The sequence below is a fragment of the Mirounga angustirostris genome, unplaced genomic scaffold, assembly GCF_029215605.1.
Source record: "Mirounga angustirostris isolate CCGP_5_RB_7025 unplaced genomic scaffold, mMirAng1.0.hap1 SCAF_12, whole genome shotgun sequence".
NCBI lineage: Eukaryota > Metazoa > Chordata > Mammalia > Carnivora > Phocidae > Mirounga > Mirounga angustirostris.
The window spans coordinates 11,942,215-11,968,918 of record NW_026991720.1 but is presented as its reverse complement, the minus strand read 5'-3'; the positions used below and the strand labels follow the sequence as shown (position 1 = coordinate 11,968,918).

At 49.0% G+C, this 26,704-nt stretch overlaps 2 protein-coding genes across 4 annotated transcripts; one reads left to right on the top strand and one right to left on the bottom strand.

The window, feature by feature from the left end:
* Positions 1 to 2,636: 2,636 nt before the first annotated feature.
* On the top strand, positions 2,637 to 3,535 carry LLCFC1 (LLLL and CFNLAS motif containing 1). Its single transcript, XM_045865184.2, has 2 exons — positions 2,637 to 2,778; positions 3,357 to 3,535. The coding sequence occupies exons 1-2, from the start codon at positions 2,637 to 2,639 to the stop codon at positions 3,533 to 3,535; spliced, it is 321 nt and encodes a 106-aa protein (XP_045721140.2).
* Positions 3,536 to 4,148: 613 nt separating this feature from the next.
* KEL (Kell metallo-endopeptidase (Kell blood group)) lies at positions 4,149 to 25,816 on the bottom strand. Of its 3 annotated transcripts, none has more exons than XM_064575837.1 (21): positions 25,644 to 25,816; positions 24,305 to 24,377; positions 23,656 to 23,700; positions 23,244 to 23,332; positions 22,793 to 22,940; positions 22,316 to 22,492; positions 20,684 to 20,808; positions 20,198 to 20,344; positions 17,026 to 17,088; positions 16,738 to 16,926; positions 16,358 to 16,506; positions 15,192 to 15,321; positions 8,547 to 8,657; positions 7,299 to 7,397; positions 6,969 to 7,046; positions 6,432 to 6,532; positions 6,148 to 6,258; positions 5,938 to 6,005; positions 5,555 to 5,724; positions 5,117 to 5,212; positions 4,149 to 4,421 (listed from the first exon to the last, which is right to left on the bottom strand). In XM_064575837.1, exons 1-21 carry the CDS (start codon positions 25,674 to 25,676, stop codon positions 4,260 to 4,262), a joined length of 2,364 nt encoding a protein of 787 aa, XP_064431907.1. In that variant the 5' UTR covers positions 25,677 to 25,816; the 3' UTR covers positions 4,149 to 4,259. The 3 variants fall into 3 exon arrangements, with proteins under 3 accessions (XP_064431907.1, XP_064431909.1, XP_064431908.1); XM_064575839.1 differs by having other exon boundaries at positions 24,305 to 24,442; positions 25,644 to 25,772; XM_064575838.1 differs by lacking the exon at positions 23,656 to 23,700.
* Between the last annotated feature and the right edge of the window lie 888 nt (positions 25,817 to 26,704).

The following is a 26,704-nucleotide window of genomic DNA, read 5'->3' as shown; positions in this document are numbered from 1 at the left end:
TAGGCTATGAGTAGTTATGTTTGGGGGAGTCCAAAGTTACACTGGGATTTTTGACTGCGTGGGGGGTCAACTCTACCGCCTCATCTTTAAGGAGTTCCTTGCTCTCCTCTGGCTTCTTCCCCTCACTCCTCCACCCTTGTCATATCCCCCACCACAACCCTATTTCTCCCTCCTTCCTTCTCATGCTCCCTCAGCCTTCTGTGGACACAAACACCTACGACCCCTCTCCCTCAGGTAGCAGCTTCCCTGCAGTCTTGGGAGACTCAATGATGGCCAAAGAGCCCCTCATTACACTGTCAGGTCCCAGAGCCCCTTGGCGCCAAACCAGTCAGACCTCATGTTCTGATGTGATGAGGAGAAAGAAAATGAATCATACCTGGGTTTTATTTTCTAGGAAATACTCTCCCACTCCATGTTACCCACAACCATGTAGGGAAAGGTTTTAAATACTACCCTTTAAAACATTAATAGTGATTGGGGTGCCTGGGTGACTCAGTTGTTAAGCATCTGCCTTCGGCTCAGGTCATGATCCCAGGGTCCTGGGATCGAGCCCCGCATCGGGCTCCCTGCTCTGCGGGAAGCCTGCTTCTCCCTCTCCCACTCCTCTGCTTGTGTTCCTGCTCTCTCTATCTCTCTCTCTGTTAAATAAATAAATAAAATATTTTAAAAAAAAATAAATAAATAAAATTTAAAAAAATAAAACATTAATAGTGATTTTCACTGAATGGTGGAATTACTAGCCCTTTTTGCTTTTCCTACTTTCAAATACTTTTATAATAAAAACAATTACATTCCTGCAGGATTTATCTCTTCCAGCGCAGGGAATGGGGCAGGTGGGTAGTGAGGAAATATGAGGAATGGTGGTCAGTACAACCCAGTTCTTTCCACACCAGCGTGCCCCACCCCCAGCAGCCCTCCCTATCGATATGCACAGAGCATGAGAGGGCTTCTCTTTTTGCCGGGAACCAAGACGCTCCTCCCCCAAAGTAACCAGATTAGTGATTTTTTTTTCCACCCAAGCATTGTTTCCTGGACCTGAAGGTCAATGAGTGCAAGGTGGGGTGAGCAGGGTCACTTGCTTCCTTGAATCTTTCTTCTCCCACCATCAAGTGACCTCCTGTACCACTACCCAGTCACCTCGTCACCTGGGCTGGATCAGCAGGAAGAAAACAAGAGGCATTGAGAGCCTCCAGGTGAGCTCATCTGCTAGCAGGGGTCCATCTGTGGGAAGGAGTCTCCACTTGCACTCCCGTGTCTATAATTCTCTTTCCAGAAAGGGTATACATTTCTGTGCATGGCCCAGCCCCTGCATTTGGTGGTTCACTCAGGTGTGGGATGCATGGGCTCCAGGAGTGGTGTGAGCTGGTTGTGATAGCCCAGGTGTGCCTGCAGTCTTCTCCCACCTGCCCCAGCACCCTTCCTGTAGCTCATGGCCTGCACTGGTTTCTGGTTGTCCAGGCCGATCTTCCTCCTAACTCCCAAGCTCACCCCACCCCTCCCCACTCCATCCCAAACCATCTCTGCTCCAGGAGGTAATTAGCCACAGCCCATTACTGCCAACACATCTGTGCTCACCAGGTTCATGGGCATGGCGGGCCTGGGGCACTGAGGCAGGTTTCTTGAGATCTGTTGTTTGGATCCTCACCTCTCTGCCACACTGGTTCTTCTCTAAGGACTCTACTTCCATCGAGCAAGGAGTTTAGAGAATGAGCATCTAACAAGTTTTTCTTTGTATCTGAGAATAATAAGAGGCTATAAAACTAGAGAAGCGGGGTTTCAGTCTACCAGTACAAGAGGGCAAAGGCTCAGGGAGAGGAAAGTCTAGGGGAGGGTGAGGAATGAGGGAATGGTTTCTGCTTGGGTGGAGGGGACCCTGTTCTGTCTCTCATACACGCACGCATGTGCATACTCACACACGCGCGCACACACACACACATACACACACCATGTACACTTTCCTCCCTCTCCACCTGTGCCTCTCCACCTGTGCCTCTCCACCTCCCTCATTTTTGATGGGCCTGAGTTTCATGTACAGCCCAGGGCTTGAGGATCGGATATTTTCACATCTGCTGTGGGCCTCAGCCTCTACAAGCCACTTTCCTTGGAGAGAGGCCACATGGAAGAGAGGAAGAGGTGATGTCTAGAATGAAAAGAGGTGGTCAAGGGTCCTGCTTTACCCCTATTGTCTGGGTGATGCTAAGGGCAAGAGTCATGTCTTTTGGGAAGCTCAGTTTCCTCATCTGTATAATGGGTATGATGATCCTATGACTTTGAGTCCCGGTTGCTATGTGGATCTCATGACAAAATGGATGTGAAAGTACTTGGCAAACTCTTCAGTCATTTGTTTGCTCTCCACAGGATGACCCACTACGATCATCCTAGAAGCCTCTGCCATCTGCTGCTGGCTACTCACCACTTTCTTGCCTGACAATGGAACTCTCTAATGACCTGAATGAGGGGCAGTCCCATGGTTGTGATGTCACAAAGCTCATGAAGTCAGAGGTCCTATGGAAGGGAAGGGAAGAAAACGGTGCTGGGAAGCGGTAAGGGCTGGAACAGGGGCAGGGGAGGGAGGCGGGGGAGCCAGCTGGGCACTGGGGAGTAGGGAAGGCCAAAGGCAGCAGATGGGCAGGCCCATGACTTCCCTGGGCTCCCAGCTCTGCAGGGCAGCATTCCTGGCCACCATCTTGCTGCTGCTGTGGGTCAAGGGAGTGAAGCCTCAGAAAGGCAGCCTGGACCCCAACAAGAGGAGTCAGAACGAGAAGATACCCTCTACAGGTAGGTAGAGAAGAGAGGATGCTGTCTGGAGCTAAGGATCAGGTCTCTTTGGAGTCAGTCCCCCACTACTTATCAGGCTGGAGTGAAACCTGAGATAGGTTTGGGTTGTGGGAGACAAGCCCAGCCCCCTATTATTGTAGTGTGAAAGGGTCAGGGAAAGGGTTTAGAGCAGGGTTCTTGGCCAGGGCCATATTCAGGGGCACACCACAGGCTAGCCGAAAGTGCAGCGTCTTGTGTGTGTAGAGGCATGGGTGCATTTGTCTGGGAAGGGTCTCTGGTTTCCGTCCTTCTCTAAGGTGGTCCCTCCATCTCTGAATGGTGCACTGTGCTTTGGAGGAGACAGTTTGAAGTGGAAATGGGGTGTGTGTGCTGTGGTTGAACACAGATGGGAAGAGACCTCTAGATGGAGCATTGCCCCCTTGGTCAAGGACAGGGTCTGCACAACTGGGCTAAAAGCCCCAGGCCCTAACTTCTTCCCAGATTCTCCAACATTGTCCCATTTCTGGCACAGGTTGGGGTTGGGGTAGGGGCAGGTTAGGATCAGCCCCCTCAGTGCCTTCCCCTCTCCCTTGTTCCAGACCAGGATCAAGAGCACTTTGAAGAGCACTTTGTGGCCTCCTCAGTGGGTGAGATGTGGCAGATTGTGGACATGGCCCAGCAGGAAGATGACAAGACTTCAAACACTGCAGCTCTTCGTGACCACCTATTGGACCTAGCCTTCTGCTTCAATCTGGCCAGCATCCTGGTTTTTTTATGAGGGACATGGAGGCTGAGGTGGTGGCCTGGTTTCTGGATGAGGACCTGGATATCTACCTCCGCTTCATGATAGCTTACTGATCCTCTCTCCTCACCGGGCTCCAGGTCACTGCTCCCATGGGAGGCATATGCATGGCTTCCTGCCTCTGGCCAGTGGCTCTTCACCTCAGGATGCAACATCCGAGAGATCCTGGCACTAGCCTTCCAGCCACCCGTTGCCACAGCCTCACTGCCTCCCCACCCTCTGAGCTCCATCTCCCAGGTCCTGAGACACCAGACCCTTGCACTTCTCTCTCCCACACCTCTCTTGGCTCTGCTCGGGAGAGCACATTAGGGCAAGGGGGCAGCAACAATAAAAGTAATAACAAAAAAATCCTGAAAACACTTGGGGGCAGCTTTCTGAAATTTAACTGAAGCCCTTTTGTCTCAGACTGGTCCGTTTGACTGCTGGACCTGTAGCCCACTGACCTTTAGACCCACTAGTTCACCAATCATCGGTTCTCTCCTCTTCTTGTGTCTCTGGAACTCTCTCGGCCTTTTCTCCTCTTATCTTTTCTGACTTCTAGGCATAGAACATATCAAGAAAGAGTCACTAAGGGACAGGCAGATGCCAAGTGCCAGCTTTTATTTTTGGAAGGGAAGGAGAAAGGAGATTACTGCCTGATCCCATGGTTGGAGCAGGGAGATGTTGTGACATCTGAATTGAAGTCTCTGTGGTAGCCAGGTTACCAGAGTTGGCAGTGGCTGGAGGGATTCATGAGGGCACCCTGTGGACAGTGGAAATGTCTGGCAAAGGCTGGGGTGTTGCTGAGGGGCCCGTGGACTCGAAGGGTGGGTGGGCTGTGAGGATCCTGGGGCTCCTGGGTGCCAGGCTCCCTACACATCACCTGTGGAGAAAGAGAGGTGAGCCCAGGGTAAGGAGAAAGGCAGAATCGTAGGGAAGGTCAGGGTCAGTAGGACGAGGCTGAACAATGCCAGGGTGGTGACTAAAGACAGCAGACAGAGATGAGAGCAGGGATCAGGCCACACATCTGTCCGTCACTTAATCTGGTAGGAGGCGTGTGAGGGAAGGCCTGGGCTGTGCACTCAGACCATTTGTCAGTGACTGAGAGGTGGGGTTTATTGGAAAAACTCTGTGAGGGGGTCTTTCAGTGTATTGAGGAATTGGGAGCAGTGTCTTGGTGGGGGAGCACATGGTACTTAGGGGGTGCTGTCAGGTGGGGACCACACCTGGGGCTGAGGTCTCCGAGAAGGAATGTGGTCTAGAGACAGTCTGTTGGAGGCTCGGTTTTGAGAAGAAATGAGAGAAGAAAAAGCTGGGCTCATCTCAGAGAGGGATTTGGCAGTAGAGTTTGTTTTTCTTTATTTGAAGGGGGTGCCGAATTTGGTAGAAGAATTTATAGTAATATGAAAAGATGGTCCCAGGTGGTAGGTATGAAAGGATGATAGTGGGGACTTCTGTGGCAGAGAGTTGGGGCTGTTTGGGAGAAGGCATTTCAGGGAGGAGCCGTTCTTTAAGCGTTAGCAGTAGGATACTTCTCTGACATGGAGAGAGCCGTGGAGGGAGGTGGCAGCAGTCTACCTGGGCATAGCTTCGGAAGAAGAGTTGCTGAGGACTGAGGCCCAGATTCGGCAGGATGGTCTCCCCATGGTTCCATAACAGCCTCTTGCTGTATGCCTGGATATGGGGGTGGGATGGCGAGTAGCCCTGAGACTCCAGACCCATGGCCATTTGCAAGTCTGATGCCCTACACCCAACACCCAAAACCAGTTTGTGGCCCTTTTGCCCAAGTTTTGCACAGACACACTGGTCTAAGCCAGGGGAGAAAAAAAAAAATCTATAGATCTCACATACTTGTGAGAGATATATGGATATCCCAGAAAAGAGGGATCTGTGGGGTAGGAGGGGGATCCCCATCTGTTCCGTGGGAAAATGAAGGGCAGAAGGCTTTACAGCTATATTTGCATGAGGGATGGTAGAGGGCTATTAACAGATCCTGGCTCCTGGGATGGGAGTTACCTGTAGTGCAATGGCCAGCCCCCCAATGTCTGCAGCATTCTCCAGGAATGTCCGGGAGCCATTGAAGGAGGTTCCACTGGGTAACGGAATGGTCTCGTAGTGGTGTGTCAGGCACAGCAGCGCCCCCTGTAGGGCACGGGTGTCACAGGCTGGGCAGCCCCCAGGGAGTACTGTTGAAAATGGGGCCAGGTAAAGAAATAGTGAGGCGCCATGTAAGGATGAGGACAACTGGCTACCACAGACTGGGCTGGCCCCCAGAAGCATTGCAAAGGAGTCAGAACTGTCCCGCCCGAAGCCCTCCCTTTCTCCTCCTCTTGGCCTCTTTTGGGGCCTTCACCTGGGTTCCCAATGGCCCCACCTCCCAATGGTCCACTGTTACCCACAGAGCTGGTAGAAGATGTGCAGCAGCTCATGGGCCATAATGCTGCCAGCAGCGCCAAAGTTCACGGCTCTGGGGAGACAGAGGGTTGTCTTACTCCCAGAGTCCTTCCAAGTTTTTGAGCCCAGTTCTCCGACCACAAGTCCCATCCATTGTAACACCTGTCCATCACGCTTGGGCAATCCCCTGCCCACCCTCAGGGAACAGCCCCTACCTGGGGTAGCCAGGGTGGAAGAATGGTGGTTGGAGGAGTCCAGCTGGGAAGACCACCACATGGTCAGGTATCGAATAATAAGCATTGACCCCCCAGGGGGACACCTGCCACCTATGGGAAGAGCACACATGAACACCAGCTGCATCATTCCTGGTCCCGCCCGCCAGACATGAAGTCCCGCTCAACTTCTGTTGCTGTTCCTGTTCCCCCAAGCCCTCATCTTTGCTGCTAATCTTGAATGGGTATCTCTGAGATGCAGGGTCTGTGTCCCCTTGCTCTTATACCTGTGGTAGGGGAAAGGCTGCAAGAAGCTCTGGACAATTCTAGCTTGGAGGGATCGGACACAGCTCAGGAAGGACTGCAGGTAGCTGGGTCCAAGCCGTATCTGGGGGGAAGCAGGAGGTGACTCAGATACACAGAGACAAATACAGATACCCACTGACACACCCTGATGGGTACATCTGAACATGGACAGATAAGCCCCAACACACAGACATCCATACTACAGTGGACAGCAGCACAACGACACCACCACATGTCAGGGCAGACAGGCTTCACATGAATCAGTGCACAGAGAAACACGCTCAGGCAAGTCACAAGAATGCATGTGTACATGCGTGCACACACGCTCAGCGTGACCTGAAAAGGTTCTGTTCTTCTGCTGGCAAGACCCACAGTGTGGGTTTTCACCCGTAAAACCCAGCCAACACCAGGGCAAGGAAGGGGTTGGTTGGGATTGCCCCGGGTAAACAGATTGTCTGCCACTCAGGCGGGTCAGGGGGCTGAGGACTAATGAGGAGCTGGCAAGGGCAGGGACCCACATCGTTGTATTCCTGTCTGGCCAGTGATGGCTCCAGGGCCCATTCTGGGGCCCCCATCTTCACCTGCAGTTGGGTGACCTGGGGAGAGACACAAAATGTAGAAGAAACCTACCTACTCCAAGTCTATCAGAGGGAATTTCTCATGCTCACTGCCCTGGTCCCACCTTTTATATTGTCACCAGGGTGTGTGTGTGTGCAGCATATTGGTGTTTACACTTGCCATGTGTCCTTGTGCCTTTGCACTCTCCTCCCACCAGTGTGATCTCTGGATCCAATACTCAATTCCACCCCTTCTGACTCCTGACTCCTGTCTTTCACTACTGAGCTTACCCTGTTCTGGGCCTCTTTCCGGGTCTTCTCATCCATCCAGGGAATCCTTCTGAGGCGGCTGATGAGGGCATTCTTGATCGCAGTGAATAGTTCCATGGCCTGTGAAGGGGCCGGGATAGAGAAACAGGATCAGGGTTGGCCTCGGTCTGGGGTCCTGCCCACTGGGCCTCTAGGAAGGGCCTTGGCCCCAAGGAGCTACCAGAATAGGGGAAAGATCTCTGAGAGAGAAAGTAGGAATATTTACTAGGTGACTAGAAACCCAGAGCACAGAGATCTGTGGGGACAGAACGGAGGTGCCATGCACAGAAAGGGAGGATGGGAGCTGGTCATTCCTGAGGTCAACAGGGGAGACAGTTCCTTTCCATGGAGAGATCTCAGCCTGCCAGGGGAAGGAGACACCATTGGCCTTACCCTTGGCCAGGCAATTCACTCAGAAAGCAGAGGGAGGAAGAGGACCATCATTCCCTTCTCTGCTCTTGAGGGCCCTTGTCCTCACACTCTCTTTATTAAGGCCTGCATTTCCTCTCTCCATCTTCCTGGGCATTTCAGCTTTCCAACAAGCTAAAATCTTCCCAGCTTCACAACTGACTGTGTGGTTACTACTTTCCCAGCCATCTACCATCTTGTTTGTATCCTTTCTTGATAGAGGTAAATGGATGACGATATCAGAAGTCTGAGCTCAAATCCTGACTCTACTATTTGGCAGCCGATCTTGGGCAAGTTACTTAAACTCTGTGTGCTTCAGTTCTCTCTTCTCTAAAATTAGGATGATACTAGTCATTAAAGTAGTTCATGCAAAGTGCTTACAAGAGTATCAGCCACATGGTAGGCACTCAAAGACTACTCAGTATTCATTTACTTGCACTTTTTAAGATTATATCATTCCATTCTCCTGCCGTTTCCTGTGTTGTTAAAAAATCATAGATAAACAGGGAGTAGACTTAAAGGCCATGGAGTTCAATTTTCTCATTTTATGGTTGAAGAAACACAAGAGCAGCAAAGTTAGGTAACTTGTCCAAATTCCGTGCATGTTGTGCACACTTGTGTCCCATAGCAAAACTATGCAAACCCTAGGGATGCAGCCTGGCCACCTTTGACTTCTCTCTCATAATGCTCTCTCTCTCTCTGTGACTGCCTAACTCCCCGACCATTCAGACCATTGAATAGGACACAGTCAATAGAATTAAGAGAGAATGATTGGGTGGGAAGGGGTGGAGGGACATGGGCTGGGGAAGAGCCCTCACATACAGCACTTTGGGTGCTCGGGCTGAAGGCCTCACGGACAAACAAGGCTGCCAGGGTAGGCTCGAAGAAGGTTCCTGTCTCCTCCACACACTTCATCCATCGAGGGCGGGAAGGCTACGGAGACAAAGCTGGAATGAATGGCTCCCATCAAGCATTCTTCCTCATCCATCTCCCCAGGCCTATCTTGTCTAGACCTTTACCCCCAGAGGAGGCTCTCTTCTCCGTCTTTCTGGGTTTGTCTCACTTTGCTCTATCATCCTTTTTGGTGATACACATAGGGCTATTACCACTTGGTAATAAAAAGGGCTATGTCCTCCAGGATTAGTCTCGTGAGCCTGGATTGGGCAGATCATCCTTATTTATTGACTACTGAATCTGAAAGCAAGTCCTCTCAGAGGTACCCTTCTGGAGGACAGAAAGGCTCCTGGTTAGGAGAGGAGTACATACCAAACCTCTCACCTCAGCAAGTCTGTTGGCCACCCAGTCCCCACCCACCACATGCACCACACTGGTAGCCCACTAAAGGCTGCCAACCTCCCATATTAAAATGGAAATTGGAGAAGGTAATTCCTCTCTCCTTTCTGCCACCCTCCCCCACTCTCCAAATGGTTATCATGGATCATCTGGTAGGACTTTGTCTTACAAAGAAGAAAATGATCAGAGTGAAAATGGATTTTAGACGCCATATTGTTTGGCAAGAGAAGGGGAAAAAAGAAGACTAAACGTGAATTCAGAGAGCTAAGAAACTTTTGGCCAAATCAGGGAAAAGAGGATGAGATGAAGGACATATTGTCAACTTCAAAGGCAGACAGATGGTTAGACAAAAACTCAGTAGGGGCTTGGCAACTGGGGTGTTCTTAGTATGGGAACAGAAAAAATGAGCAACACAAGGGAGATGCTGGGGAGGTGTTTCTGGTGGGTGTGGATGGCTTTGAGGAGCTGACCATGAAGTGGGCCCAGAGATGACACAAGGCCGACTGAGAAACATGCTGATGGGGCCGAGGGTGAGAGAGCTGGCCTAGGGGAAGGTTGATCTGGGACTCTGGAAAAATAGCTAATATGCTAATTTGGGGTAAGTGGGATGAAGTCACGAGACTTCATTCCTGTAACTTATTTACTCCTCACAGATCTCCTCGCAGGGAAGGTAGTTAGGTTGCCACTATGCTTTCTGGTGCCAAGATTGGAGAGAGAGTTTAAGAGGCTTCTCACAAGAGAGGAAACAAAAAGCGAAGGCCAGTATTGTTGTCATTGAAGAAGACACTTCTGGGTCTGCCTGTTCTGACGTTCATAATTTTGAAGGTTGCCCCAGACCTGGCGACCCACATTTGTTTATTCTTGTCCCCTCTTGTGAGGATAAGGACTCAGCCACTTTCTATAGTGTCTTGGTTGCAGCTCTAAAACACAAACGTGCACAGCAAAGATGAATTGAAAGAGAACCTGGATCTGAGAGCCATGACTGGGTCAAGGGCAGGCTCTGCTGGCCACCTTCAGTGTCTGTCCGTCCCCCACAGTCCTCCTGATCACAGGCCTGGATCTGAGACTGACTTTCATCAGGCTGTTGGCGGTGGGTTCAGGGGGAGGTAGGGGCCACCCCCGGGGGAACAACAAACACATCAGCCTTGAGTTTGGTAGTGTGATCTGCCTGCCCTTTCTATAACTCCTGGTTCTTAAGTTGTTTTCTGATCCCTTTTGCTGATGCTTGCCCATTTTTCCAACAGCTTTTGCCTCCTCTGTGCCTGTCCCCATAGCCTGGGCCCCAGCAGGCTCTGAGCTGGTTACTGGAGAGCATAGATGCCACCTCAAACTACCCATTGCTAACCCCTGTGAAACTCTGGGATTCTTTTGGTCACAGTTGTGCTGGGTCACATCTCCAATGAGCAGGAAAATAACTTCCAGAATCTATAACTAAATGTAGGTCTTGGGGCGCCTGGGTGGCTCAGTCGTTAAGCGTCTGCCTTCGGCTCAGGTCATGATCCCAGGGTCCTGGGATCGAGCCCTGCATTGGGCTCCCTGCTTGGCGGGAAGCCTGCTTCTCCCTCTCCCACTCCTGCTTGTGTTTCCTCTCTTGCTGTCTCTCTATCTGTCAGATAAATAAATAAAAAAAATCTTAAAAAAAATAAAAATAAAAATAAAATAAATGTAGGTCTTGGGGTGAAAGTTGACAGGTTATATATTCCTCTACTGGGGGTTCTGAGCATCTGTGCTGTCTTTCAAGACATGGAATGATAGAGCATATCATATATATTAAAAATAGAGAAAAAGAGGGGCACCTGGGTGGCTCAGTCAGTTATGTCTGATTCTTGATTTCAGCTCAGGTTCATGAGATAGGGTTCTGCCCTGGGCATGGAGCCTGCTTAAGATTCTCTCTCTTCCTATCCCTCTGCCCCTCCCCCTAACTCTCTCTCGTGTGCGCTCCCTCTCTCTAAAAGAGAAAGAGAGAAAGAAAGGAATATAGGGGGAAAAAATCATTGCCAAAATATAAAAGATGAAAGAAATACTTCAAAGTCAAGATAATGAAGCCCAGTAGATTAATTTTAGGGAACAGAAGACAAGTTGCAGATATAACCTTAGAACCACAAATAATATTTAAGAAATAATAGAAATCAGAAAAAAATTCTAGGACTCTGGAGGGAAGCACAAATTTTCTTAACTTGCCATAGAGGGAAAGTAAATTTTAGAGATTACAGGTCAGCCAGGAATCCTTAATGTTAATTTCAACACCAAATTCTAGAATGTGTCATTAAACCGATCATTTCTGAACACTTGAGAAACAGCATATAACTACTAAGGGATCCGCTGAGGATCACCGAGGACAAATGATGCCAAAATAGGAACAATTTTTCTGGTTAAAATCTTCACCAAACTTGGATAACCCAGAGACCAGGAGTCACAGACTCGGATACGGGCCACGTGGTGCCGTAACTGAGAAGCAGCGTCAGACCCACGGGGCACAGAGGGACAAGGGTCAATGGGCAGAACACACCCAGGCTGAATAGAGCTGCCTCACTCAGCACCCGCTCATTTGTGACCCCTGAAGAATGCTAGCCCATTGCTGTCTACGCTTTACGTTTACCACAGACGCACACAAAAATGCTGGAGATGTGACTGTTGGCGTGCGATCTCCTAATTTTTAACTGTTGGTGATTAGCTAAAAGTTTGTCAAAAGCTTTAGGGCCAAGAAAACATGTCAATTGGCCAGATTCATCCTCAAGGAACCACCATGATACTATCCCTGAACAGAGAATTCAACATTTACTAAATGTGGATTATTAACCCCTGCCCTTTGGTTACAGGAGCTGTCCACGGGAGGGTAAAACTTGTCCTGCCTCCCCCACTGCATTGCTTGGGAGACCAGGTGAAACACTACATTGAAAGCACTTTGTAAACCTTAATGTACTCCCTCACTGTGTTGCCATTGGTTTCATGGAGGCATTTGGTAAAGCCATAAACTAAGTCCTTGCGAATGAGATGCAGAAATCTGTGTTGGAAGGTAGTGTAATTTGTGTGACTTTTTAGCTGGCTGAACCATAATGAAACCTCAGTGACTAATGACTCCAAGTCCGCATGAGCTTCCCTGACCATCCTACCAAAAACTGCAACACGCTCCCCACCTAGCACGCCATCTCGCCCTTTCCTGGTTTCTTTCTCCATAACAGTAATTGCCACTGAACATATTTTATTTACTTAGTTTATTGTCTTTCTTCCTTCATCAGAATATCAGTGTCTGAGGGCAGAAGCTTTTGTCTTTTGTTCATGTGGCATCCCAAGTGCAGAGAGAAGTGTCTGGCACATAGTAGGTGCTCAGTAAACATTTTTGTTGCATAAATGAACTCATGAATTTAATGCTAGGTCTTCAATGACCTGACATGCTGTTCTTCCTTCTTCGGGATTTTAATCATAGTCCAGATGAAGATACACTAAACAAAACTGCAAATGACCAACAGTAGGAAGGGAAAGGTAATACAACAGAGGACTGGAACAAAGGCTAAAATCACCTGAACAAGTCAGGATGTTGGGATGAATATAAAGAGTTCACTCCACAGGTACAAATGTGACTTTCTGCTTTTACTTCCCCAAATTCAGCTTCTCAAGTTTAATAAGAGAAAGACCTGGCTTAACGGCCATTTCATTGACTATGTGTTCAAAATTATTCAACAAAATATTGCCAGATAATGAAATATAGTATTTCTGAATTAGGATGCTATAAATTAGAATTCATTCCAAAGAATATGGATAGAAATCTGCAATTAATAACCATTGGGTAGGACCATGAATTTTGGTCACATCAAGGCCGGCGCCTTGGACATGTCCAACTCTCCTCTCCTCATGGCACACATCCATCAGAGAGCCTGTTGCTTACCTTCAAAATATGTTCTTTTGAAACATAAAACAGATCAGTCTTTCTGTAGGCCTCCATTTCATGCCGAGAAAAGCCAAGGCCTGCCAGTGGCCTACTGGGCCCCAGAGGGCCCCCTCCATCCCTCTCTGATTTCCTCCCTTTGGCTCTCTGTGCCAGCAGAGGCAGGCAGAACCTTCCACGCATGCCTTGTCATCTCTTCTCAGCCAGAGCTACAGGGGTATCCCCCATGTGGCCCCAAAATTTAGCCAGCCTGCTCCATGCCTTGTCCCAAAGAAATGATGTCCCTTTCTTTGCCAGAAAACCCTTTCAACTCTCTAGATAACTGCCTCTGTCCTACCTCCAGCACAGAGATCCCACTGCCATTCAAACCCTCCCTCAGGTCTCCCTCTTGGGAACTCTCAGTGTTTGTTGTGTGAGCCAGAGTCTTTCTGGAACGCAGCTACACCCATTCATTTACTCCGCATGTAGCTGCTTTTGTGCTACAAGGACAAAGCTGGGTGGTTGCAACACAGACCATATGGGCCACAAAACCAAAAGTATTTACTATCTTGACCTTTGTAGAAAGAATTTTCCAACCCATTTTCTGTTTTCCTACTCACTTATTTCTCAATCCTGCATATTATGTAATTAAAAACATGGCCTCCTGAGGTGGGCAGGTCTGTTTTGGGGTCTGTTTCTTCACTAAATGAGCTGTGTGGTCTGGGGAAAGTTACTTGCCCTTTCTGAGGACCTCGGAGTGTTTCTGGAGGGTTAAATAAAAGCACCCACGCTAAGAGTTCCAAGCAGTGCCTGACATACAGTAACATTCACTGTTCATTAGCTATTATTCTATTTGTTGGTAGAACTTGACTCAGCTTTTAAGCCCAAGGACAGCTATAATCCAATGGGTATAAGAGGATGGACAAATTGGATATAAAGGAGGTATATAAGTATATAAAGGATGGCAACTTTAGCAATTTGTAAGTCTTCTAAGTTCTTCCAGTGTGATTTCAATATCGGCACACTTACATCCTTCAAGAAGTGCCATCAGACCATGGTTCTGGGATTGACAGGAAGCTGTTTGTTGCCAGGGATTTTGTAGCAATGCCAACTAAGAGGAGCTGGAGCTCTGTCTGCTTCATCGTGTCAAGAGAAAGGCTGGGTAGAAGCTTCTTGGGGACTTGCCCACCTGAGTGAAAGTCCTAAAAAGGAGTGTTTTGTTTTGTTTTGTTTCATTCTTACCACAGCGATCAAGCACAGACCCTCAAGCCAGACTACCAGAGTTCAAATCCTAGCTCTACCAACTTCCTAGCTATAATACCTTGAGCAAGTTACTTAGCTTTTGTAGCTTAATTTCCCCCTCATAAAACAGGCATAAATGATATGCCTACCTCATGAAATTCTTCAGGGGATTAAACCAGTTCATACATATCTAAAGGGTTTAGAAAAATATCTCACTCCCAATACTCAATAACGACATCGCAGTCCCTATGCACACATTTTCCCTCTCTGAATTCCACAGATGCTTCGGGTCGCCAAAGCAGTGAGTTTCTCCAAGCCACAGAAAGGATCCACAAATGACTAAGAAAAAGAAACCACAGTGATTTTCAAGACTACACTGAGGCCTTGACTGAGGTTGGAGCATATCTAATGTTCTAGATACCTTTGCTTGCATTTGGACGTGTCTGACCTAGGGTTTCAAAGTTCTTGGTAAAGGAGTGTCTCCACATTTTATGTGACATAGGAGACCCGGGTTAGTGTGTTTGCTACACAGCCACCACCTCAGATATATTGGGATCTGGACCACAAAGCCCATGTTGTGGCCCAACAGATCCCACTAGATGTCAGAGATGAACTCTTTGTGAAGTGCATTTGAACATCAAACACTGGAATCACGTAGATAGAGGAAAGGCCACTGCCTGCTACTCATGTCTTACATCCCAGTGAATCCTAAGCTTTAGGTCCACGTCCTTAAATCACGGAGCTCTGGATAACTAGGTAAATAGTTTAAAGGTCATGACAAAGGAAAAGCAATTGTTGATCATTGTAGAGTCTTATATTTATACCTTAATACTCAGCCAAAGGCCATAAAAGTAGCCAGATGTGTGTAAATGTCTGGTACCTGGCATCTCAGTCCTCAATATAAGTACCATATGCCCAACCTGTCTGCTTCTATAGAAATACCAGACATTGAAGGGCACTGCCCTCATACCCTTTCCCTGGGAGACATATGCCAACATTTATCCCTCAAAATGTCAAATGCTCCTTTAGCCCCCATTCTGGGAAAATTCATCCCCTCCTCTCCTCACCATGGGTGGTCTTTCGGTCAGCTCCCCCAGTTTCTGGATCAACGATCTGCGTGCCTCCTGGAATTTACTGTCCAGGGCTGGAGAAAGGGTCCTCACCAGCCCCAAGATCATGTGGCTCTGCAGAAAGTCTCTGCGGAGGGAAAAGAGATGGACACATACACCCAGGGCTCTGGGGGTGCCTCGAGAACAGCCTCCCCTTGTGTCGTCACTGTGATACCCCCCGGGGGAAGGCCCTTCTCTTCTGTATCTATAGAAAATAAGGGCTTGACCTTGGAATAAGTTAAGAAGAGCTTTTCTTGGTGTGACTTGGAGAACAGTAGTAGAAGGAACTAGATGCAGAGGTGACTTCTCAAGTCGCAGGGAGTGAAGGGTCTGAGCTAGAGGAACACTGGACTTAAAGAATTTAACCAACAGATTCATCTACTTCCACAACCAAGAAATCTCAGTTCACTTTACATCTGATTTGTAACCTTACATAAACTTGCTCACACCCACAAGAATGGCCCTTAGCTTCCTTCACAAAGAATTTCTAGAATTTGCTGCCACTGAGTTACTATGAAGAAGGGCCTTGAGCCCGAGCCCCTGGAAGGAAGTTGCTGTCTTCAAGTAGTGGCCACCCAGGCACTGGGGATGGCAGCCCAACACAGACCCTTACCCACAAGGAACTCAGAATCCTCTCACAGCTGAGAAATGGCCTCTCCTCCAGCTTTCCCCCCAGAGAACCCCCAGCCTTCACCTCATCCATCCACTGGCCTCATGTGCCTCCACCTCCTGCCCACACCTCCCAGCTGCTGACAAGACACAAATGCCTTCCCTGTCCCTAGTGATTGGCCATCTAGCATCTCCTATAGCTTAGAGGCTCTTCACAGGCTGGGTTCTACTCCCAGCAAACCCTGTATCTTTCTGGGCACTTGTATTCCTCATTTCATGTGTGTTTTCCCTTTCCTGTGCCCCCCAAACATCTCATATTTCCTGTTCCCTCCATTCCCTCTTGGGCCATCCACCCCAACCCTTCTCTAACCTTTTGTGTCCAAGGATCCCTTACCATCTTCCTGGGAGGACCTTATCAGCATGCATTTTCCATAATCTTCTTTGTCCCTGAGGCCTCTGGGTCCTCAGACCTTTTCCATTGCCCTTATACTTCCCCGATCCCACCTGAGGCAAACCTGTGTTTCGACAGCTGCTCTTCCACCAGTTGAGACATGTTTTTCAAATATTCCAGATCATGGACCAAGAGGAGCTGGGAGGGGCTCAAGGGCATTGGCGTGAATGTCGCTTGCAAGCAGGACAACCAGTCGATGGCAGGGGCCATTTCCTTAGAGGAGGGACACAAAGGCTGAGGGGGATGGGATTGAGGAGAGGAGGTTTCCCTTCCCTCAGGGTTTGACAGGGAGTGGGGAGGGGGGCTTTGGGGGGAAGGGATGGAACCAGGAAAGTTAGGGATGGGAAGGAATTAGGGAATGAGGAGAAAGGAGATCAGGAGAATAAGAAAGTTTAGGAGGAAAACCCTCATGCCCATCCTCCTCCAGTCCCCAGTTCAAGGCACCTGCAGTTGGTCAATAGTGACCATCTGGAAGAGCTTTCCCTGTGCCCGCCGCTGCTCCAGGGGCCTCAGAAACTGAAACAGCTGCGAGGTAATGGAGATGGACAGGAAGGCATGTTCTTGCACCTTGTTTGGTTCTCCTCCCAGCAAGGTTCCCAGCTGGTTCAGATAAGTCACGTATTCCCGCACAATCTGGGGGAGGGGCAACCTCAGTCACAGCCACCAGAGGCCCCTGCCTTTCTCTGAGCATCAGAGGTCAGGACCTGACCTTTGTGCATGGAGCCATCTTACCTGAGCATAGATCTTCTGTTCCTGCTCTTGCTTGAGGGGAACATCAAACTCTGGCTGGTCTATCTGGACACAAGAGATACTGGAGAGAAGTAGGGAGCATGGAGGAAGGAGAGGACAGGTGCGGGGAGAAGGGGAATGTACCATGGAAGATGGCCTCAGGACACAGAGAAGGAGCAGAGAGGACAAAGAAAGGGAGGGATTGGGGCCAGGAGTGATGGAGAAAAAGAGTCTAGGCATGGAAATGTCAAGACAAGGTGGGTATTTCAACCAGTTTGGGGGTGCTCATCAAGAAAGAAGCATACTAATCCGTGTCCTGAAGGGAGCCATCCCCTGTGCTAGGGCCAGGTCTAGAGTTAAGGGAGCGAGAAACTGTCTCAGGTACAAGATTTAAGAGGTACTGAAAATGGTAATCAAGATAAATATCCTAATTGGTATTTTTTAAAATAAAAATCAATGCTAGGGGCGCCTGGGTGGCTCAGTCGTTGGGCGTCTGCCTTCGGCTCAGGTCATGGTCCCGGGGTTCTGGGATCGAGCCCCGCCTTGGGCTCCCCGCTCCGCGGGAGGCCTGCTTCTCCCTCTCCCACTCTCCCTGCTTGTGTTCCCTCTCACTGTGTCTCTCTCTGTCAAATAAATAAATAAAATCTTAAAAAAAAAATCAATGCTAAAATCCACGCTGACTAAAATATCAAAGCTTTTTTCATCATGGATTTTTTTCCCGAAAATCCAAAGCGTATTTTTTATCCATTTTGAAGAAAAATTAAAGATTTTTTTTAAAGTCTGCAATAAAATTTTGGTCCATTTTGGGGAGAAATAATCTCTTCAAAAAATCCACAATGAACAAAAATGTGATATTTTGTTTATAAGGGATTTTTGCATTGGCTTTGATTTTTTAAAAAAATATTAAAATAGTTTGATTACTGTTTTTGGTATCCTCTTTGATTTCACGCACAGGTAAGTGACTGACTTACCTCATCTGCCCCACCTTAGTCCTGGCATGTCCTTGATTCTGTTCTGAAGATCTTTGCTCCCACACTTTGCCTTTTTCTCCTCCAACTTCAATATCCCGCTCCCACTTCGAGCTGTACACTTCCCCCACCTTGAAAAATCTTTCACATGGCTCCTCTGTCACAATTTATGTCCACATTTTGAAGAACTAAAAGTCATCTATGTTTCTGCTTCAACCCCCTGCCTTCCTCTTAAACTCTGTACAATCTGTCCATTTCCAAAACTGTTTTGATACTCTTTTCTAGAAGTTTCCCAATGGTGCCTTCTCATTCCTTATCTCTGAGCTCAGAAATCTCTGGAATCCATGGTGATCCATCCCTCCTGAGACGCTCCTCCCCCATCCTCTGTGGCTCAGCCACGCTGGTCTGACTCCCCCTCCCTGCCCCCAGACCCCTATGTGGGTGCTCCCTCTGCAGTCCATTCTGTCTATCTATTTTTCTCCTCAGAGTCCATCCAGTCTGCAGTTGGATGGTAACCACACTCCTCCCACTCACAGCACATCAAAACTCTGGGGTCATTTTCCAATTTCTCCATTTTCTGCATTTACATTCAGTCAGTCGCCAAGTCCTCTCGAAGCACCATGGACCATCACCACTGGGATGAAGTTACCTAAATCTTCATGCCTGACCTTTTCTTTCCATTTCAATTCCTCACAATCATCTCAGTTCAGAAGCTCCAAATTTCTCATCTAGACTCCAACATCTCCAGGTTGACCTCTAAAATTGCTGCCTCTGCTTAAGTACAATGCACAGCCATCATATTTGAAAGGACCCAGCAGCATTTTTTTTTCTATTAAGTCGACGTGATCACCTCCATCTGGCTTCTGAGGCCAGGAATAATCAGGCCCAACCTCAAGTCTTCAGTCTTGCTCTTATCTATCTCCCACTGCACCTCACCCCTCCCCCAGATCCTCTGTTCCATAAACCAGCCTTCTCACTGACCCCACAGAGGAGTTACACCATCCCAGCCTCTTCGCCTAGCTCAGGACTTTCCCAAAGCCCTCCTCATGCCCTTAGCTTCACCTTCAGCTATGCGATTCAACCATGTTTCAAGGCTCGGCTCACATTCTCCCCTCTCTGAGCCATTCCTTAACCATTTCAGATCTTAACTACTCCCTAAAGGCCACACCAGTTAAACTCCTGAACATACCCTTTAGAACAGAAATCTACAATGCCTCATACTGATTAACAACAGCTTTTCTTGTATATTCATCCCCATATAATTCTGTGGAATTTTTGAGAGCAGGAGCTAAATAGATGGCATTCCATTGCCTACCACAATACTGATACCTTCAACATTTTTATTTATTTACTTGTTTAGCAAACACCTGCTGTGGGCCTCTGGCTGCCAGGCCCACTACTAGATCCTGAGGAACAGAGGTGAATAAGGTGTGGTCCTATTCTTCAGGGGCTCATGGTCTTTAACACGGTGTTCAATGATGAGTTTGGGAAGTGGGAGGACTGAGGGGTCTACCTATCTCATAACTAGGGTGTCAGTGAAGTCTGCCTGGAAGAGATAAATATCAAACCCCAAATTTGAAAAATATGTAAGAGTTTTCCAGGCTGAGTTTGGGGGGTTGGGCAGTAGTGTCGCAAGCAAAAGGAGTCATACAGTCAAAGAATTGAGGAATATTCTTGAAGTTATGAGGGAGCGTGGCTTGAGGTTTAAGGGGGACAAGGGGTGCGGCTGGAGATAAGGCTGGAGAAGTGTGTAAGGGTCAGATCACAAAAGGACTTGCAATGCTTTGCTAATGATTAAGAACTAGATCGTGATGACCTGGTAAGGCATTGGAGGCATTTAAACAGAGCCAATAGCATAATTAGCTCTTGGTTTAGAAAGGTCCCTCTAGCAAAAATGAAGAGTAGATAAGAGGAGAGCAATACTGGAGATAAGAGGGCTAATTAAGAGGCAGTAGGGATAATCCAGATAAACAGTAAGGAAGATAGAAACTACGTCTGTCTTCTCTGGACTGGCCCTCCTGCTTCTTTCCCTAATTTTCACCTAGTGTCCCTGGCTGTCACATCAATAATTTTCCCTCAAGATAGGGATATTTCCCACATTGCACATTTGTCCTCTCTCTCCAGCCCCCAACCTTCCATAGGAGATGCTAGGCTAGAATACGAGGCAGGCCCAGGTCTTACTGCATTTTTGCCAGTGCATCCCTCACCTGGATGACTGGCGTGTATGGAGGGGTTGGACGAGGTTGCAGATAGGCTCTGAAGAATGGAAAATAACCATACTGACTCATCAGAAGTCTCAGAGTTCGGTTAAAGTCTAAGGAAGTCCAATTACCGGAGATTCGCCAGCCTCCGAGCTGGGAAGCAGAGAGACAAGGCTCAGCATAGGGGGATGGCCTGGGAGACCTGCCCCCACCCCCTTCCTCAGACAGCTGCTACTGCCTGACGGCTACTCTCAGTGCTTGGAGCCCTCCAGGCCCCACTTCTATCCTTCTCTCTCTACCGCACCCAGAGTCCTCATGCTTCCAGAGGGTACTGCCATTTCCATCTCCCTCCTGGAACTTGGAGATCCCTAGGAAAGAGACACCCTCCCCCCTTTCTAGAATAAAAGGGGGGGCAGCACTGAGCACACATTGATCCTACGTGTTAATGTGTCTAGAAATGCATTATGTATCTAGACCTGGCCCCGGTCTCACCTCCTCAATGACTTGTCTGAGGGGGGCAGCCCCAGCAGCCTCAATGGCATCTGTGTCCATGCAGGAGCTGTAGAACTGGAAGGCTTTCTCCTCCCCAGAGCCCAGGTGCCAGGAACCTGGGGCTTCTAGAGAGGAAGCATGAGAAAATTAGAGGAGTAGAGAGCTGAACAGAGAAGGTGGGTGAGAAAGGGAGGACCCCCCAGGGAAATGGAAGGAAGGGGAGGAACACAGGGATGCAGACAGGTGGGATGATGGGAGGGCTGGATCAGCTCGATGCGAGAACAAGTGCAGGGAGAGGGAGTGCGGGCAAGACTGAGAAAAACAAAGGGGACACGAAAGAGAATCAGGGAGGAAAAGACATGGGAAAGAAGGAAGAGACGAGAACACCTAGCAGCACCTCTGGGTACAGGAGAAAGGGTACAAAGGGAAGGCAGGGAGGAGGTGAGTGAAGAGATTAGAAAAATTGGGGAAACCAGAGAACATTGAGGGATTGGAGGGAGGAAAACTCATCCGGAAAGGCTTAGCAAGGAGAAGAAACAGGGTCCAGACCCTCTCTCGGGAACCCAGGAAACAAGCAAACACATGGCAATAACCTGAAGGCGAATGTTCTGGAATCAGCCACCCTGTAATACCCACCACCTGTCCCTCAGCCCCCTACACCCTTCACTCTCTCATGGGCAACAGCATTCGTCCTGAGCATACATTTTCATCTCTGGGCCTTAACTGGAAGCATGGCCCCACTACCAAGGGAAAGCCTGCCTCCATTCTTTCTCCATCCATAGGAGGGCAGAGGGATACATTCATGTGTCCCAAATTCCAGCGGATACCGCGACACGCTCCCTCAGCTCCCTCGACTTCCTGACACTGGAAATGCATGCCTATCGTGGCCCCATCTTATTCCCCCATCCTCACCACCATCCTCTGACTTCCTGGGACCCACTTCCAACCTCCTAGACAGCCGCAGCTCCTCCCCCAGACTTCTCCTGTCAGTTCTTTTGTCTTCTCCACGCATAGCCTCTTCTGTACCCCCGGGGCTTTAGGTGGGCCTTCTCCTCTGCCAGAACACCCTCTGCTCCTGTCTGGATCCATTCCCTGACACACAGCCAGATACCCCCCCAACTTCTCACCCCACTGGCCACATCATCCCAACCAGCCAGCCCCAGTATCCCCGTTTGTCCAGTCGAGCTTTCACACCAAGGTCCAAGGTTTCCATGGAGAACAGGAGATAATGGTGAGAGGGGGCCGGGAACTGCCGGGAAGGAGAGGATGACACTGACCACTGGTGGGGCGCTAGAAGACAAGCAGAGTGGGGGGCTGGAGGCTGAGAGTGATGGACACATGAGCTTATGTGCAGCAGGTGTTGAGAGGACATGGGTGGGGAAGGTCCCAGGCACGGGAGAGAAAAAGAACATTTAGGGGCAGTAACAAAGAAGGGGAGAGCTTGAAGAGAACTCATAGTCCTGGGCAAGCAGGAAAGGAAAGATGACGAAAGGGACCAGAAGAGAAGGGGGGAGGTACTGAGGTGCAAGCTGCAGTGACGGAGAAGCAAACCAGCTGTCCCACAAGCACACAGGTTTGGGACAGCAAGATAGTTCTAGGCTCAGAGCCACCCACTTGCCCAGAGTGCCTCACCCAGGATTCTCCGAAGTCGGCTCTTGTTCTCCTCGGCAAGAGCCTGGAAAGAATAATCGGTCCCTTTGGCCTGTCCGCAGGCAAAACTGAAGAAATCGGTGCAGGGGGCCACACTGGTGTTTCCAGAGGCCAGGTAACGAGCCAGGAGATCCCAACACACAGGAGTCTTACAGGGGCCTGTGGGGAAAAGCTCAGAACTGGGAGAGGGAGAGAGGGAGAGAGAAAGGGACAGGGCTCCCCCAAGGGGCTAGGCAAAGGAAGGCCTGGTGAAGAAAGGGGAGAGGGACCCTGTGAGAAGGACAGGACCAGGAGCAGGATGGGGAGAAAGAAGTGGGGAAGTAGGGAGGGAGGTGAGGGTCAGGCAGGACGAGTGGTGAATAAGTCCATGGGCACAAAGCCTCAGGATGATGGGCAGGCAGATGCTGCCCCTAATGAGGAAGGGCTGACTAGGTTGGGGGATTCCAGGATCTTGCTTACTAGGGCCACAGCTCCGGAAGATGTAGACCAAAAGCACAGAGAAACCAAGGAGCACACTGAAAAGCAGGCCAGCCGTTAGCACCCGCCTGACCATGGACCACTGTCCGCCAGGTTCAGTGGCAGTGGGCAGCCTTTCTTCTGGAGATCTCTGTGCAGGGAACCAGGAAGTGAAAACCACAAGATGGAGGGGATGGGGAGAGAGGGGTGAGGAAGAGAAAGGGGAGAGGAAAGAGAAAGAAAAAGTTAGTGCCAGGGCCCCTTTGTAGAGAGATAGTTCTCCTCATTCTCCCCAAACCCAGCCCTATTTGGCCCCGTGAGAGATGTGCAAACAAGAAACGCCGCCTGTTATGGGCAAGGACCAAGTGGGCTGTGAGGGGTGAGAGTTTGTGGGATGTTAGAGCTGGAAGGGACGTCATCCATCTGCCCCACAAGCATCAAGGACGGCACTTACCTCCTGGTTCCAGGGAGGTCTCATTCCACCTGCCCGGCTCATTCCCCCGGCCCCGGGTTCTTCCTCACTCTGGTCTCCACCCTCCTGAACTGAGGAGGAGGGAGGGGAGAGAAGCTGGTTCAGGAAGGGGGTGCATTAAAGAGTTATATCAGGTCGTTTTGACGCTTCCTGTCACACAAGCGCTATCATCCAGGGCAGTGTTCCCAGACGGGCTTCAGAACGGGCCCCTCCCCTGGATTCGCCCCTATTTTCCTCCCTCTCCGGATACCTCCCTCTCCTTTCCCATTTCTGCTCTCCAAGCCTCACATTCCCCCCTCTCTACTGGGGGGGCACAGCACTCGCACACAGGGCCATCCACCCCCACCCTAGCCATCTAACCCCAGAAGGGAACAGTTTTCTCCAGGGGACTTGCCGTCTGTCAGTCCTCCCTGGCTTCCAGAAGCTTCCTGGTTCTGCCCTAGGTGTTGAGTATGAAAACAGGGGTTCAGGAAATGGCCTCCCTCCTACCCCAACCCCAGTTCATTTGTCCTGGAGAAGGGGCACTTCTGCCACATGACGCTCCTGTCCCCATACCCATGCTATTGGCCTCTGGGTGGAGTCTGTTTATCAGTCTGGTGACACCCAGACCTCTCCTCCTCGTTTATCTCAGCTTCTCAGGGGAGGAGAAGGGAGGGAGTCTTCACTCCTCAAGCAATTTTGCTCTTGGGGGGGCTCCTCTTGTCCTGCTCTGTGCCTTTGCTCAAGGAGTTTCTTTATTTCTGGAATATTCTTTCTCTACTCCTTTCTCCTATGATTGAAAGCTCCCGGGTCCTTCAATTCTCAGGTAAATGCCACCTTAGCCAGGAGCTCTCACAGCTCCTGGGAATGCTTGATGGCTCTCAGGGTATGTCATAACTCTACTGTTTGCAGGCAAAGCAGTGCACAGTCAGGAGACCCTGATCTGCTAATTATTAGCCCTGTGACAATACACAAGCCACTTAAGTTCTCAAGCAGTTGAGAAAGTTTTATAATCTAGAAAATGAGTCTAATATTTGCCTTGCCCACCTTACAGGGTCTCATACCTTCTAGGAAGAATGAGGCATTACTGGGTCTTTCATTCTGTGTTCTCTTCCACACAGATGCATCTTCATCTCCCTAGTGATTGCAAATCTTTAGTGGCAGGGATGGTGTCCCTTTTTCCTTCCTATTGACCTAAGTTGCTTTATAAAGATTTGTAGGAATTAATTGCATTCCAAGCCAGAAACTCTCTTTCCCACATCATAATGAGGTCTCCCCTGCAGTCGCAGTGAGCACATTTCTGAGAGAAGGCATTTCACCTCTGTCCCTTGTTTTCCCATCCCAGGCAAAACAGGATAGTCGCACTAATGGTACCTCAGCAGTATTTCCTGCCCACATCAGTGCTGCGCTATGGTGCATTTGTTGGGATGGAGGTAAGGCTCCCCGTCGATGGTTAGTGAACTAGAACAAAGCTTGTTAACATGCCTATGGAGGCCATATTATAGAGTATCAGGAAAGTCATGAAGAAAAGTCAGGGCTTTGGGCATCACAAAAGGAGAGATTGAAGTCTTCTGAGGAAGAGTTTAATGTGATGAAAATAGTAGCCATGTAAAGCTGGGGTGGTACAGGGGATCTGGATTGATAGACGAGAGACACACTGGTACTTGGGTGGTACAGGAATAATGAAGTGAAGGCTTGGCCCAGGTTGACAGTGGAGGGGATGTAAATACATAGACAGAAAAACTTTATGGGAGGGAATAAAGTCATGGAAGCTGATGGAGTCGGGGAAGAGGGAGTGAGTGTAACAGTCACAGATGGGCTTCATAATTTTTTTCTGGATGACCAAGAAAGTGGCGATGCTGGTGGTAGAAAGTGGAATTGTGGTTAAGGGCTGCTGTAGGCATCATCTTGAGACCAAAATGATGACTTGGGATTTTAGAGGTTTTCGGTCTGTTTGGATGCAAATCAATTGTACCTTCTCTTTGATCTCCCCTTCCCCAGATAATCAACCCTGAACTTCTAGCTTCCCTCACACCTATTCCCCTCCCCATGCCTTTCCTACCCAGTCAAGCCCTCTGGGCTGATGTTTCTCTAGGAAAATGGTAGTAGGGACAATCAGATTAGATAAGAGATGGTTGAGACACAGGTGTGCTGTGTTCCATGAGCCCTGTGAACAGCCACTGTGGCCTGGACTTAGTGTCTCTCCTAGAGAAGCTGAGCCAACCATGGAGATATGGCAACAGGGTTGCCAGCCCGCCCCTCCCCACCCTGCTGCCTCCTGGAGGCAAAGTCGCCTCTGTTCTGGGAGCTGCCTCAGGAGCATAACCCCCTTATCTCCCACGTCCTACTGTGTAGTGAGTCATCACCACCACCACCACCGCCAGGCCCCGGCACCCCACACACCTCCAGTGCAGCCACACAACTGGCTGTAGGCATCCAGAGAGCCTAGCAAGGCTAGCAACCACAGGCTCTCGGAGCAGGCACATCTTGGCAGACACCGCCTCCTGGTAGCTCTCAGTGTTCGGTGCGGTCTGTTCGAATTCCAGGATCTTTTGCTTGATACCATAGTAATACCAAATAATAATAATAATAACAATAGTATCTACTTTTTACTGAGCACTGCCTATGTGCCAGGGACTCCAATAAATGCTTTGCTCCCGTACATGTTTTCCATTCAGTCTTCAATTCTATGAGGGAGATGAGAGCTATTTTCCCCATTCTACAGATGAGAAGACTGGGATACATGGACGTACAGTACACTTGCCCCAAGTTATGAAATCAACAATCAGCAGAGCCGGGACTGAAGCAAAACCTTCACTATTGAAGCCCTCAGTCATTGAGTTTCTATTTTGGGAAGGTTCTTCCTCAACAGAATCTTCTTCTGTCTAAACTCTTCCACCTATTCTTCATGGCTTGACCTTGTTATGACTGCCTTGGGGGCTGTTATTCTCCAGACTCTCAAACATCCATTTCGCCTTTTGAAGATCATGTCTTTATTGTTGTCCATAACCAGCTCTCATCGACAGTGCTAAAAGCATCAAAATTAAGGATGGGACATTTACCTACATATCATAGCACTCTCAGGTATGTACATCAGTGACAATTTACCTCTCAGATCACTTGATTTCAGTGATAACAACTAAGAAAGTTCTTCCTAAGGAGCACTAAATCCCATCCAAGTGAACCCGAGTAAGCCTTGATGTCACAGGCAATGCTGGGCAGGCTGACCAGAGGAGGAAGAAACAGATCACTGGGTCAGGGTTGAGGACATTCTAATTGCTTCTTCAAAGGGAGCCATATTGAGAGTTAAGGATCACCTTTGGGAAAGAAAAATGTATGGTTTTTGAAACAATTTTAGTGACAAGTCTAGATGGACTGCTTTTAATATTTTAATTTCCATATATACTTTCTCTTTTATAGATACAAGACTAGAATACATAATGCCTATTGAATTAGGTTATCAG

Coding starts and splice junctions, on each gene's coding strand:
- KEL (XM_064575837.1), bottom strand. CDS start 25,676: ATGCCTACAGCCAGTTGTGTGGCTGCACTGGAG. Junction 22,493..22,792: donor CTTCCGGAGCTGTGGCCCTA/GTAAGCAAGATC, acceptor TTTTCCCCACAG/GCCCCTGTAAGACTCCTGTG. Junction 4,422..5,116: donor TCTTCCGAAGCTATGCCCAG/GTAGACTGCTGC, acceptor CTTTCTCCACAG/GTGATGTGTAGGGAGCCTGG.
- LLCFC1 (XM_045865184.2), top strand. CDS start 2,637: ATGACTTCCCTGGGCTCCCAGCTCTGCAGGGCAGCATTCCTGGCCACC. Junction 2,779..3,356: donor CGAGAAGATACCCTCTACAG/GTAGGTAGAGAA, acceptor CCCTTGTTCCAG/ACCAGGATCAAGAGCACTTT.